Below are 14483 nucleotides of genomic sequence, written 5' to 3'. Positions count from 1 at the left end.
GAAGTCTCTCTCTCTCTCGTTCTCTCTCTCTCTCTTGCTCCCCCCTTCCTCCATCCCCCCCAACCCCCGCCGCCACCACCCCCCCGTTTCAGCGCAGACTCACTTGTACTCAAGCTCAGCCGTTGTCAACCAAGTTTTAATAAGAACGATGGTAAAATGATGGTTACAGGGCAGTGTTTGCTCAGAGTTAGGCCTCTGCTTTACAAGCGAGTCAACCACGTTCGACACTGTGCCTCGGGGGTCGGACATCTGCTGATAGAGAATAGGATCGGCTGATGCTCAGTTTTGCCGAGTGTGTGTGTGTGCGTCTGTATGGGGTGGGGGGGGGATGTGGGTGAGGTTGGGAGGTGAAATGTAGAGAGCTGCCATCCAGTCTATCGGGGGAATCGCACAACCCAACGTTATAACAATAATAAAAATAATAATAATAATCTTTGCATTCGACATCACGTCTCAGAAGAAAGGTAAGAGGAAAGGGAGCCGCAGCTCCTTCTCGCCCAGCACGGAGTCTCGCTTCAGGCTGGAGGCTTTGTTCACCACCTTCAGCTTCAGCGAGCTCCTCTTGAAGTCTTCGGCCGAGATCCCGTCGAAGAAAAAGTCCTCGTTGAAGATGGGGTTCCTGCTGTTCTTGATGATGGTGCTCCTCTGTCTCTGGGTCTTGCCCGGGTTCAGGTACAGGATCACGCAGCAGTTGATGCTCTTGTGGTCCAGGGACTTGTCGTACAGTTCCTCGGCCGTGATGATCCGGACACGGAGCCTGGCGTTGCTGCAGTCGTACTCCGCGGACAGCCGGACCGCCCCGCCTTTGCTCAACCGCACGGTGTGTTCCTTGACCAGCCGGTCCCGGCAGTGGGGCAGGTTGAGAGGCAACACGGCCCGGGGGCAGGGGGCGGAGGCGGGGCCAAGGGCGGGGCCGGTGGAGGTGGAACTGGGGGTGGAGCCATGGGCGGAGCCGGGGCCAGTGGCGGGAGGAGTCAGGCATCGCCCCGCCCTCCTGGACACGTTGGGCGTGGCGTCGGTCGAACTGCACTCGTCGGTGGACAGCGAGCTGTTGCGATGGAGCGACTGCAGACGGCGGGACAGGTTCTCGTGGCTGAACATCTTGAGCAGGGAGGTCCCGGAGACCGAGCGGGAGAGCAGCGGGGAGGTGAAGGGCGAGGACTCGGCCGAGGAGCCGGTGTCGCTGTCCCCGCCGCCGAGGTACCGGCAGGTGCCGGCCGGCCAGAGTCCCAGGCCGGGCTCGGGGGGGTTCAGGTGGTGGCTTTCCCCGTTGGTCTTGCCATGGCCCGAGCCCTTGCGCCGGGAGCCGGGCGAGGACCCGGGGCTGGCGCCCTGCTCCACGTGGAACAGTGACTCCTTGCGCCGGGTGTGCGGGCTCTCCTTCAGGGTGGAGCAGCCGTACGGGGTGTGCGCCAGGGCTCGGTGGGGCTGGGGCGAGCCCCCGGCCGGCTGGCAGGCCAGATCCAAGTCGTCGGGCTCCAGGTCGTCCGCGCTCTCGATCTGGATGATGTACCGACTCGCCGCCTGCAGTAAGTCGGCGCTGGCCTCGCCCGAGCGCTTCCCGCCCGGCGTTCTCTTGCCGCCGTCGGCCGGCTCGGCGGGCGAGGCCCCTGGCCCCGGTTTCTTTCTCTTGCCCTCGCCATTCTCGCCCTCCCCCGAGCCCCCGGCCAGTTTGGGGGGGATGAAGAAATCCGGGATCTTGTCCGGGGTCAGTACGTTGCTGTAGAGGGAGGGTCGGGGCTTCCCGTCCCGCGGCTCAGCCTCGCTCGGCAGCGCCAGACTGGTCTCCACCGACCCCCTCAGCTTCTCAAACAGCCACATCCTCACAGAGACACCAACCAACCAACCAACCAACCAACCTGGGCAACAGAACACACACACACACTGTGAGTCTCCAACACACACACACACACACTACCATCAACACACACACTACCATCAACACACAAACACACACACTACCATCAACACACAAACACACACACTACCATCAACACACAAACACACACACTACCATCAACACACAAACACACACACTACCATCAACACACACACTACCATCAACACACACACTACCATCAACACACACACTACCATCAACACACAAACACACACACTACCAGCAACACACACACACACTGTGAATCTCCAACACACACACACACTACCATCAACACACACACTACCATCAACACACACACACTACCATCAACACACACACTACCATCAACACACACACACACTACCATCAACACACACACTACCATCAACACACACACACACTACCATCAACACACACACACTACCATCAACACACACACTACCATCAACACACACACTACCATCAACACACACACACACTACCATCAACACACACACTACCATCAACACACACACACACACACAACCAAACACACACACACATACACTACCATCAACACCAACACTCACACACACACACCAACACCAACACTCACACTCACACACCAACACTCACACACACACCAACACTCACACTCGCACACCAACACTCACACACACACCAACACTCACACACCAACACCAACAGTCGCACACAACACACCATGACAAATCGCTGGACCGCAACTGCTGATCCCAGGCCAAACCATCAGTAAAGCCCCATCATCAAGAACAGTACACACCCAACAACAACACACAACAAACACACAACAAACACACACACATATAGATATTGCCGCTTTCCCCCCCAGGATTGTTACCAGATGTGTGTGTATCTGTCGTTGTGTTGTTGCGTAGGTTGTGTGTGTGTTTATTATTTGGCAATAAAACGCAATCTTTTATAATAAATAATAATACAGTCATGTGAAGCAAATTTACACAGGTGTGTGAATCATATGTATGTAATAACGCAAAACATGTTATAAAAGTATATGCCATTTATATTAATGTGATATAAAGGCAATATCAATACGCAAAGGCAATACGCATATGTCATTTAAAACAAAATGCAATAGATTGATGTATAATTTAGATCAATGCAAATGTAAATATAGATGTAATTAAATGCAGTGTAAATATATTTTCCCATTAAAATGCAAATAAATCATTCGCTTCCTTAGCCACAGAGTCTGTCTGTCCGGATAACATCTCAAGATCATTCCGGCCGCAAAAAAGCATTCGCCTTACAGTGCTGTCTATTCTGTGAAGCGCTTTGAGACGTCTCGAAGACGCTGTATCAAGTGCGAGGATTATTACGATGATTATTATGATCGTTTCAGTGCAGCAATCAAACAATTGCAGCTTTTTCTTTTGCTCCAGTTTCACCCCGGCTGATTAATACTCTGTGGGTTCAGTGAAGGGCACAAAATAACCAGATTAACAAGGAACGGAAAGCTTATTAACTGAACGCTCAAAGATCCCGGAGCAAAATAAACAGGCGTCAAACAGGTGCAAATACACTTAAAATAACTTTTTTCTGCTCCACCGCGCACAGACCGCTCGGCTGTTCAACCGTTGGAAATTTTGCTATTGTTCGTCCGGATGAAAGCATCTTTTCGTTGCAAAATCCCGTTCTTTCTCTCTCTCTCTCTCTCTCTCACACACGCGCACACACACATACAAACAAAATTTGGGGGCCTGGGGGTGGGGGGGCAGGTGGGGAGCTGATAAATGAGAAAATAATTTGCGGAATGAAATCGATACTCACTGTGTGGCTGCGAATTTGTTCCTTCTCCCTGTGATACTGCCACAAAGCTCGACAGTGAAGCTGGACTCCCTCCCTCTCTCTCTCTCTGTCTCTCTGTCTGTGTCTCGCCTCTTCTCGGCTTTTTAAACCCTACGAACAGCCACTCCTGCAGGAATATAATGAGACGAGCAACCAATAGGTGAACCCTCGCAGCTTGATCTGCAGGTTAAACCTTGGACTGTGAATGAGTGAGAGCGAGTCAGTGCGTGAGTGAATGAGTGAGTGAGTGAGTGAGTGAGAGTGTGAGTGAGTGAGTGAGTGAGTGAAAGTGTGAGTGAGTGAGTGAGTGAGAGTGAGTGTGTGTGAGTGAATGTGAGAATGAATGAGTGTGAGAGAGTGAGTGAGTGTGTGAGTGAGTGTGTGGTGTGGGAATGAGTGAGTGAGTGAGAGTGAGTGAGTGAATGAGAGTGAGAGAGTGTGTGTGTGTGAGGGGGAGTGAGTGTGTGTGTGAGTGTGAATCAGTGAGTGAGTAACCGGTGACCATAATCTGCTAATTAACATTTCATGGTGTAGTAACCTTCGCTTCTCTGTCTGCAAAGCGCACAGTCACTACACTTTACTGTAAACACGGCCTCCTTCATCGGAAAGCGATTGTGTGTCAGTGTGTATCAGAGAGAGTTCCAATGAATCCCGGCCCTGCGTGTGTGTGTGCGTGTGTGCGTGTGTGTGCGTGTGTGTGCGTGTGTTTGGGGGTGTGTGTGTTTTAGAGATCTCGGGATAGTGTCTTGTGGTCACGTCGTCAAGTCACGGTGATTGAGTCGCGATTTGGTTGGGAAGTCGTCACCCGAGATGTTAACTCTAAGCCAAAGCCGGCTCTCTAACCCCCCCCACCCCCCCCCACCACCCCCTCCTCACACAAGGCGGTGTCTGCCCCTAAAGCAGAGAACGTGCAGCAAAAGGAACCTCAGCCGCAGAACCAGCGTTCGAAACGACAGTATTTTGAGAGATGGAGTCGGCAGATACCAACTCGGGTGGATTCAGGCAGAGAGAGAGAGAGAGATTCTGTTCCAGATACCTGGCGATGCCAGTGACGTGTCGTTTCACGCCAGTGCAGATGACATTTCACGGTTCCTGCTTGTCAAACAGACAGACGGACGGACGGACGGACGGATGGACCGACCGACCTTTCGGATGCCTTGCAGTTCTCCACACAGCTGCCCTGGCTGGCAACACTCCCAGATAATAATAATAATAATAATAATAACCTGGCATTTCATTCAGCGCCTCATCACGTCTCAAAGCGATTCACTGGATATTCTGTAAAGTGTAGTGCCTGTGTATTTCGCGGGCGGAAATACTAAAATTAAAATCCCTCGCTCGCAAATCTTTTTCCGTGTCCCACTACAGCTAAAACAGTCACCACGAGCGACAGCCATTACTGAGACGCAATTTGAGACGTTCTGACGTTAGAGGCGCAAGGATCAAACACCAAGATTATTGTTTATATTTAATTGGAACTGAATCAGAGATCTACTCTACTCTAACACTGCGATAGTTCTTATCGGACTTATAAATATTCAGCTCCTGAAACATCGCATGTGATTCATCACATTTCTCATTCAATCTAACTCGGGAATTTCCATGTGTAGGTGGAAAAGCCCGGGATTCTCAGTTTGGTTTGGAGACTCTTAAGCACAGTGATGGGTTTCCACGTGTGTCGGACCCCCCCCCCCTCACCCCACCGCCACTTTTCTTATTAAGAAACACCGCAAATTAGATTCCCAATAAGAAGTAAATGGGCTTCAAACAATAGACTCCTGATCACTCATCACTTCAAGCAACGAGTTATCCAGAGCGGTGCGTTAGGCCTCTAATAATAGTAATAATCTTTGCATTTGATACAGCACTTTATCAGGTCGTCGCGACGTCTCAAAGCGCTTCACAGAATGTATTGCAAAGTGACTTGACTGTGTTTTATGGGTGGAACACGGCAGCACAGCAGCGTCCCACACTAAACAGTCGAGGATCGAGTGACCACATTATTATTATTACTATTCAGATGGACCAAAGGGTCTTCTTCATCCGAACTCACCTTACCATCGAGAGAGAGAGAGACAGAGAGAGGAGAGGGAGCGAGAAAACAAAATTGTATATCTATCTATCAGTAACTAGGCCATTAGGTGGCGGTTGTGTTTTATAGTCTAACTCAGCCTTGACGGCAAAAACTGATACAGGGAGAGAGTGAGTGTCTGTCCATCTAAACGGTGCTGATCAATGTTGCAGACAGAAACCTGTCTTGGTAACCAATCTCGAGCCGGTGATGAAACATAAACACACACGGATAGACTTTAGTCGACAATTCTCATTTCTTTTTCATTTAATTCCAGTTTTGTTCTTAAGTCCAGAGAGAGAGACAGAGAGAGAGAGAGAGAGAGAGAGAGAACAGAGAGCGAAAGCAAGATATAGAAATTTTCTGAGTTCATACAGGTATCCCATTCAATCCTCGCTTCCTCCTCCCCAAGTAACAAGGGTCAATAACTGAAGGTAAAAATATTCACCAGGAATATTTGTACAGCGCCTTTCAACAACAACAACTTGGATTTATATAGCGCCCTCCACGCCGGACGGCGTCTCAGAGTGCTTTCACATCGGGGCGGTCCCAAGGTGCTGGACAATCAAGGATCTGCACCCAAGCTGGTGGTTGGGATCAAGAGGGATGGAGGGTAGGGGGTAGGAGGTTGACCGAAGGCGTGATCGAAGAGGAGGGTCTTGAAGGAGGCAAATAAGGGAAGCGTCACATACCCTTAGCCTTGCTGTTGCCTCAGAGGCTGTGTTGGCAGATGGGATGAGTTGACCTGTCAGGCTTCACCTTGACTGTTTCCCAACTGGTTGTTTGTTGAGGAGCACCAGGTGATTGGAAAGGTAACCTCCAAACGCATGCGGTTGGCTCAGGGTCTCTCACTGGGGAGTTGACGTTAAGTGGCACATTCCATCCACATGGAAATTACACACACACACACATGAGTGTTAAGTGATCCTAAACTCTAACCAAGTCTATAATAATAATAATAATCTCTGCATTTGATACAGCGCCTTATCACGTCTTCGAGACGTCTCAAAGCGCTTCACAGGATTATACTGTGAAGTGGATTGACTGTATATTTTGTGGGCGGCAGCCGGTTGTGCACAGCAGCGTCCCCACAAACAGTCAGGGGATTGAGTAATAAATTATTATTATTTTTGTTCATTATTATTTTTGTTTATTCTCTGCTCGTTCCCAACACGCGCAGGCAAACCGAAGCCGGACACAAGAGCGAGCGGCCGATACTAAAAACGGTCGGTAATCACCCTTACGCTTCATAATAGCTGAAATCCCCCCAAACCTTAGCCTGTAAACCTGTGAACGAAGGAGCCGGCGTTAATGTCATGTCACAGTGACACCCAGTGTTAGCCGTCAGCACTCCCACACAGACCATCCCAATCTCAGAGAACTCCTGAACCAGCCGGAAATACTAATAATAGTCCTCCCATTTGATGATAATAATGATAATTATTATTATTAGTATAATCCTTGCATTTGATATAACAATAACTTGCACTTATAAAGAGAGTGGGGGAGAAGTGACTGTGAGCACGATCGTAAATGAAGGTTTGAAAAAGGGGTGGGGGGGGAGGGATGGGGGGAGAGCGTTCCAGAGTTTCGGGGCGTAGTGGCTGAAAGCGCGACCTCCGATGGTGGGGCAGAGGGTGCGAGGGACGAGCAGGAGGCCGGTGCCAGTCGAGCGGAGGTGAGGAGTGAGGAGGTCGGAGGGGTAGGTAATAAACCGTTACACACCCCGTTCTGCTGGTAAAAGACCAGGGAAGAAGGCGCCGTTGACCTATGTGAGCTGTAACACTCGTGTCAGTGGGACACACTGGCTCATCGCTCTCTCCACCCGGCGCAGAATATACTACAAAGCGAATCGACCGCGTGTTTTGTGCCCGAAACGCGGCAGACAATTTCGCGCAGCACCTAAGCGCGTTCCCGAGCTCGTGTCAAAGCGCTTCCCAGGAAGTCCCAGCGTAGTGACTGTGTGATTTTCTGCGGTTGAAGGCGGTAGCCAACCTGCTGTCGTTTCTTTCCATTGTAGAGGACGGAGCGAGCGGGAGAGAGAAATAACAACTCCGCTTAAGCCACAAAAAACTTAATACTTTTTTTTATTTTTTGGAAAATCTTTCAGTGAGATTCTCTCCCCCCCGCCCCCGAAGAGTTGGGTGTCTGTGTCCATGTGGTGAGGCATTGATGTTTAAGGTCCATTCTTTGGGTTGGGGTCAGCTTAAACTAAGGTGTCCAGCCTGTACCACCCCCTCCCCCCCCCCCCAACCTCCAACACACACTATTATTATTTGGTGAATTCGGTCCAGAAAATGTTTTGGGACGTCACCGTTACAAATTATGGCCCTTTCCTCCCATCTTCCCCCCCCCCCCGTCCCATCACCCCAAACTCCAGCCCCCACCGTTTCCCCCACCATCCCCTCCTTCCCCTCCCACCCCCCCCCATTGCCTTCAGGATAACTTTCCACCTCTTCCATCTCCCTCCCACGATGGAACGTCCGCGGAGACACATTTTCCGGGGTTTAGGCCAGACACACGCTCAGCTCTTTCCTCTCCGCCTTGGCACAGGCCTCCGGTTTGGTTCCCTGCCGGACATAAACACAGCCGGGTCACTCGTGGTCATGCTGCGTCGCTGTCAAGCGGTGTTTTTTTGTGGGCAAAACGCGGCAGTTAGTTTGCGCACGGCAGTGTCCCACAAACAGCCGCAGAGGAAGTGGGCGACCAATTTAATTAGGGGGATTGTTGGCCAGGAACCTGGGAGGGAGAGAGAGAGAGAGAAACTCCCTTCTCTTTTCGAACAGCGCCGCCCGATCTTTAACATCACAGACGGGACCTCAGTTTAACGTCTCATCTGAAGGACGTCGTCTCCAACAATGCAGCCATTCCCACCCCCCACCGCGCCCCCACCCCTCCCCTCGCCCACCAACTGCGCTGTACTGAGGAGCATCAACTCGGACTATCTCACTCACCGTGTACAAGTTACAGACCAGGTTGAACAGGGAACCTACGGCATGAGACTCCAGGACATCTGTGTGGTTCTGAAAATCAAATGGCAATATAAAAAGAATAGCCCTTCCCCTTTGACCCAACGCCCTTCACGTCAGGAGGACATCTCAAAGTGCTTCGCGGGCTTCACTGTTAAGTGCAGTGACCTTCTTTTGCGAAGGCGGCAGCCAATCTACACACACACAGTGTGTTTCCCTGGGGGACGGAGCTCAGGTTCCCAGTCTTACCCCGTTGACCAGGATCCAGGGCACGTATTGATGGGGTGGATTCAGTGCCTCAGTCTGCACAGCATTCCGGTGCATCAGCTGGTTTCCAAGGTCTCCCTGTACGCAGCTCTCCACGGTGCTCCAGGTCTGGGCAGGCTCGTAGATCCGTACACACTGCGCAGCCCAGAAAGGTTATTAATAATAATAATAACAACGGTAACCCTTGCGTTTGATGCAGCGGCGTATCATGCCTTTGAGACGCCTCAAAGCGCTTCACAGAATATGCTTTAAAGTGCGGTGACTGTGCATTTTGTGGGCGAAACGCGGCTGCCGATTGATTGCGCACAGCAGCGTTCCCCACAAACAGCGGTGGGATTTACAGCCCCGCCCGCCCGCCCTCCCGCCCGCTACTCACCAGCTCAGCCGCTTTGATGACGTAAGGAGCCGATTCCATGCAGTAAATGATCGGGAAGTAATTTTCCGGGTTCTTCAGTGTGTGCATGAGGCAGGCCTGTGAGCAGGAATCAGAGAGGTCAGCCTCGCAGTAGGAGAGGTCCCATTCCCACTGCCCCACCCCAACCCCCCCCCACCCCCCAAAACCCCCCACCCCTCACCAAACTCCCCGCCCGCAAAAAACCCAAACTTGTCTAAGGTATTGCCCTGACCCGCCCGGGAATCGAACCCGGGGTCTCTGGTTTGCGAGGCGAGGGGTGGGGGCTAACCACAACGCTACAGGAATCTGTTGTAACACGATAGGAATATAGAGCGAGTCTCCCGCGTGGTGGGAAGACGCCCTTGGGAAGCTCAGACCCACCTCGATCATGTTGCCCAAACACTCCTGTTCTCCGTGCTGACACTCAAACGCCCACTTGCCACTTTGCAACTTTTCCTAAGGAGAGACGACAGCAAAAGGTGAGCGGGATTTGGTCGGACAGAGACGGGCAGAAGAGGAAGGTGTTAAGGTTAATATCAATGAGACGGGGAATCAGTGTGTTGTCAGGAAGTGTGGTCGAGGCTGGGACTCTGGGACTCCGTTTAAAAGCAGCTCAATGTTGTGATGGGGCAGATGGTCGGGTTTTCTGGAGGTGATCAGATCAAAAAGGTCCTCCTTCATCCAAACCAATCTTAATAATAATAATAATAATAACAATTAATAATCCTGGCATTTGTTACAGTGCCTTATCACGTCTTCGAGACGTCTCAAAGCGCTTCGCGGGATACGCTGTAAAGTGAATTGACTCGTGTGTTTTGTGGCCGAAACGATCTTGTGATCTTCTTGTCGTATTTTTAAAAAAAGTGTTTAAATCACAGCTGTCAGTTGGTAGAAGTGAAGATCTCGCTAACCACTGACTGTGTCTGGCGGTGACTCACATTCACGCCAGAACTGCTAACTTTTTCTTTCTAATTCTGGAACAGATTTAAAAGCGTTTCAAGTGAAATCAGAGCTCAGACTGAAAGCAGAAGATTCCACAAGGGTTATTATACCCGTGTGTGTGTGTGTGTGTGTGTGTGTGTGAGAGTGACCGAGCAAGTGTGAGAGTGACCGAGCAAGTGTGAGAGTGACCGAGCAAGTGTGAGAGTGACCGAGCAAGTGTGAGAGTGACCGAGCAAGTGTGAGAGTGACCGAGCAAGTACGCGAGGGAGTTAGTCAGTGAGTGAGTGTGTGTGTGTTAGAGCGAGTGTGAGTTACCTGAGCGTTGCCGTATGGCACGAGGGTGACGTTCATGATGCTGTGTAGCATCAGCCATGTGGGGTAGAGCTGCAGCACCAGGAAACTGCGACAGGCGGGACACAGGCTCTCGTAGTACAGGCTGATCTCCACTGGGGGCGCACTGTCTCGCTCCAACCCAGGGCATTGCCCCAGCACCTGAGAGAGAGAGAGATGGGGGGCGGGGGGCGGGGGGGGAGAGGGGGAGTGAGAGAGAGAGAGAAAGAGAGAGTTTCATCCCTTAAAATAACCGCCTGTCTCTATCCTTCCATCTCACCCTCCTCTACGTCCTTAAATCCCACCTGAAAACCTACCTCTTACACCTACCTCGTGCCTATGGTCACCTGCTCCCCCCTCCTCCTCCTCCCCCCCCCACCCCTCCCACCCACATTGCTCGGACTCTAGCCCCCACCCCGGCAAGTCTCCGAGACGTTACGCCACGAGAGCAGCGCTGTATAACGGTGAGTTGTTCTCGTTGGCGATCCACCAAACCGGAGCCACAGCCGGAAAAGCTGAGAGAGAGTTTATCCACGATTTGGGAATTTCCAGTGGCGGAGACTGACCGGGCGAAGCCGGGGGGAAAAAATACACTTGGGATTTTCAAACCTTTTTGTTTGCTCCCATCCAAAGCTCTTCACGGGCTGTACTGTACTATAAAGGCTGAGACCCTGCATTTTGCGGCCAAACAGCCACAAGGGTGAAGGTTCGACTGTATCTGGGGGACTGTTCCTCAGGACACTTCCCTTCTCTGTTCAAACACTGTAGCTGCCACGGCATCTTTAACGCTCGTCTGAACAGAGCACAGACGGGACCTGGGTTTAACATCTCGTCTGACAAATCAACAGACACAGACACACACACACACACATACACACCCCACGCACTGCAGTGGAGCATCAGTCATGCGTTTCAAAGGGACACCTGTTAACTCTGCACAAAAAACGATCGCAACTTAAAGAGCGGATCTAAGCCTTTAGCACAGTCTCCGCATGTTTTCTTAACACTCCAAGACACAAATGGTCACGCAGGCTAAGACCGGGTAGAATTTCTGCGGCTTCCAGAGGCTGCAGGGGTGGGGGAGAGTCCGGGCGGTGGGGGTGGTGTGTGTGTGTGTGGGGTGGGGTGGGGTGGGGAAGACCTCTCCTGGCTCAATGAAGCGTTAATGAGATTCTGACAGGACGGAGCCAAAGACAACAAGAAAAAGCCACAGCCAGCATTTTGCTTGCGAGTCGCTCTGTACAAACCTTAAGCCCTTTTGAAAGAGAAAGAAAGAAAACAAAAGAGAGAGACAGAGAGAGAGAGAGAGAGAAAGAAAAAGTTGTTTGGGAACTTCTCACGTTATCGAAGGGCAGTTCGGGGGGCCGAGGGGCTTACCTGACAAGCAGCGGCTATTTTGTAGGAGCTGCACCATTGGGCTGGAGAGTAATTGCAGGCGGGTTTGGCCTCTCCCTCACTCACAGCCCAAAACAAAAGGCACAGGAGCCACACGGCTGAGCTCCTCATCCTCTCACAGCCCAGCGCGGAGCGGGTCTGATACTCCTCCACCCACCGGCAGAAGTTATACCGAAAGCCAACTTCCTGAAAGTCAACTCACGTGACCAAGGCCGTAACCGATTGTTATCTCATTAACCCTCGATCAACCCCTCCCCTCCCTCCGCTCCACTGTCGGTGGCCACTGAGCCGCTCCCCCCCCCCTTCCCCCCTCCGCTGAGACTCCGTAACCCTCATGCCTCGATCCCTCTGCCTCGCTCTCCCCCTCCTTGTTCGTCTTCATATCGCACCCTGAAGACCTTCGGCTTCGGCCCTCCCACCCTGGCTCAGCGTCAGGCTCTGAGACACACTGCCCCGGATGAAGGGGAATGTGTAAACGCTTGTTGTTGCTGTTGTTGCTGTTGTTGAATGATTGCAGCAGAAATCAGAAACTCCAGGACTTGATGTTCTTGGTATTGTGTGAGACCCACATCACAGGTTTAGTACATTATAAGAAATAAATTGTGTTCTCGTGTGCGGTGCTGACCACTGTTGGCCCATTGGCCAGACTAGCAATATGGTGGGGGTTGTATTTTGCACTGGTTCTTAATGGATTTCTTAATTACTGGCTGACATCCGTGTGGGTAACTCAGGCAAGTACTGTCTTTAGATGGGACAGTGGTCAATAGCACGGGGAGGGGGGACAGTTCATCCACATCACTGTCAAGATGAGGTGGGGTGTGTTTGGAGGAGAGAACAGAAACAGTGATTTAATCAGTCACCATAACTGTGGTTACATCTGTCAAGTTGGAAGTCGTGTCTTTGGGGAACTGAAACTGAAATGTTTAAAGTGCTTTGAGGTCCCTTTGGGAGTTTTGGGGGAGGAGAGAACGGGAGGGAGTGGGGGGGTTGAGGGGGAGACAGGACAAGGCTTTGAAACCAAGCTTTCCCACTGCTTGTCCAGTGAAGACCACCCTCCCACCTTACGGCTTTGGCTTGTTGGGTTGGCAATGGCTGAGTGGGATGATTCCGTGCCACCAGTGAGTCGGTCTGTCTGCCGGTCCGAGTCCTGCAAGTCCGGCTGAGCTGGAGGACTGCAGACCCGCCGAGCGCAGGAACCGGACTACAAAGACCACCACCGAGGGTTGGATCGATTCCGACATTCCGCTGCTATGGCATGTCATCTTGGCGGAGTTCAGCTTCACCCCCACAATCAGGATAGTGGAAACCCCTTACGTAGACAATACACCGACAAGGCCAAAAAGCCAGCAGACACACACACACAAGATAAATCAGGTTGGCGCCAACAATCTCCGATTTTAAAAGGCCTGTAGATTATGAGAGGGAAGGGAATGCTGAGAGAACGGATGAGAGGGGAAAAAACTGAACCCAAACAACAAGGGATATTGCAATAAAAAAACACCCCAAGTTATTAAAGTTGCTTCCAACAGAGGTGCTACTATAATAATAATAAATAATAATAATCCTTGCATTTGATATTGCGCTTTTCGCGTCTTCTCGACGTCTCAAAGCGCTTCACGGAATAGACTGTAAAGTGAATTGACTGTATATTTGGGGGCGAATATTGACCTGACCTAGAACAGCAAGTTACACTTCTATAGCGCCTTTCATGTCGGGAGGATGACCCAAGGCGCTGAAACCTAGGGGCAAGGGGTGGGGTCACTGAGGACATTCAGCCGCACGATTTAAGTCAAAGTTAAACCAGGCGGCTGTAAGCAAAGGTAGTGTTCAGTATTATAGGGCTCAGGCAGTCAGATACAGGAAGAAAAATAATCTCCACCACGTAGAGCTCTGAGCAGGAAAAAGAGGAACAAACTGTGAGATGCAGTTCAGATACCACAAGTCACCATTTTGCAGAAATCGTAGGGGCTTTTTTTTAAAATTTGCTTATTACAAGAGAAACACTCCGGGCCAATACCCTGCTCGAGGGGCACTATATATAAATATATAAATGCAAGTTGCCGCTGTTGAGAAAAGTCAATTATTGCATGGATTTGGTGCGTAAATTTCTAATGAGGGTCAGCGGGAAAATTAAACACAACGCTTCAGATCTGTCAACCGAAGTGAAAGGGTTTCCCCCTATTCGGTGCATTGATCCCCCCGGTTATCCTAAGGTTTTGTTCTAGTTGAGGAAGGGTTAAGACTTGCGCGAGGCAGAGGTCTCAACAGAATCTCAGTCAAGGTTCAAGGCTCCTTCTCTCTCGTTGTGGGGCAGATAACAGTGTAAAATGTACAATATTGTCTGCAAGAACATCGAGTTTGTTGCTACAACCCAGACAGAAATAGATATGGTATCCAACACAGCTCCCT

At 51.0% G+C, this 14483-nt stretch overlaps 2 protein-coding genes across 2 annotated transcripts; both read right to left on the bottom strand.

The window, feature by feature from the left end:
- Positions 1 to 316: 316 nt before the first annotated feature.
- LOC103182101 (C2 calcium-dependent domain-containing protein 4C) lies at positions 317 to 1821 on the bottom strand. Its single transcript, XM_042342806.1, has one exon. It carries the CDS (start codon positions 1819 to 1821, stop codon positions 454 to 456), a length of 1368 nt encoding a protein of 455 aa, XP_042198740.1. The 3' UTR covers positions 317 to 453.
- A 6374-nt stretch (positions 1822 to 8195) lies between these two features.
- On the bottom strand, positions 8196 to 12232 carry LOC103182066 (IFI30 lysosomal thiol reductase). The gene is made up of 7 exons (XM_007898923.2): positions 12057 to 12232; positions 10665 to 10841; positions 9789 to 9863; positions 9390 to 9485; positions 8996 to 9148; positions 8732 to 8800; positions 8196 to 8347 (listed from the first exon to the last, which is right to left on the bottom strand). The coding sequence occupies exons 1-7, from the start codon at positions 12183 to 12185 to the stop codon at positions 8285 to 8287; spliced, it is 762 nt and encodes a 253-aa protein (XP_007897114.2). The 5' UTR covers positions 12186 to 12232; the 3' UTR covers positions 8196 to 8284.
- Between the last annotated feature and the right edge of the window lie 2251 nt (positions 12233 to 14483).

Source organism: Callorhinchus milii, unplaced genomic scaffold, assembly GCF_018977255.1.
Source record: "Callorhinchus milii isolate IMCB2004 unplaced genomic scaffold, IMCB_Cmil_1.0 Scaffold21, whole genome shotgun sequence".
Taxonomy (NCBI): domain Eukaryota; kingdom Metazoa; phylum Chordata; class Chondrichthyes; order Chimaeriformes; family Callorhinchidae; genus Callorhinchus; species Callorhinchus milii.
This window is presented reverse-complemented; position numbering and strand designations above follow the sequence as displayed.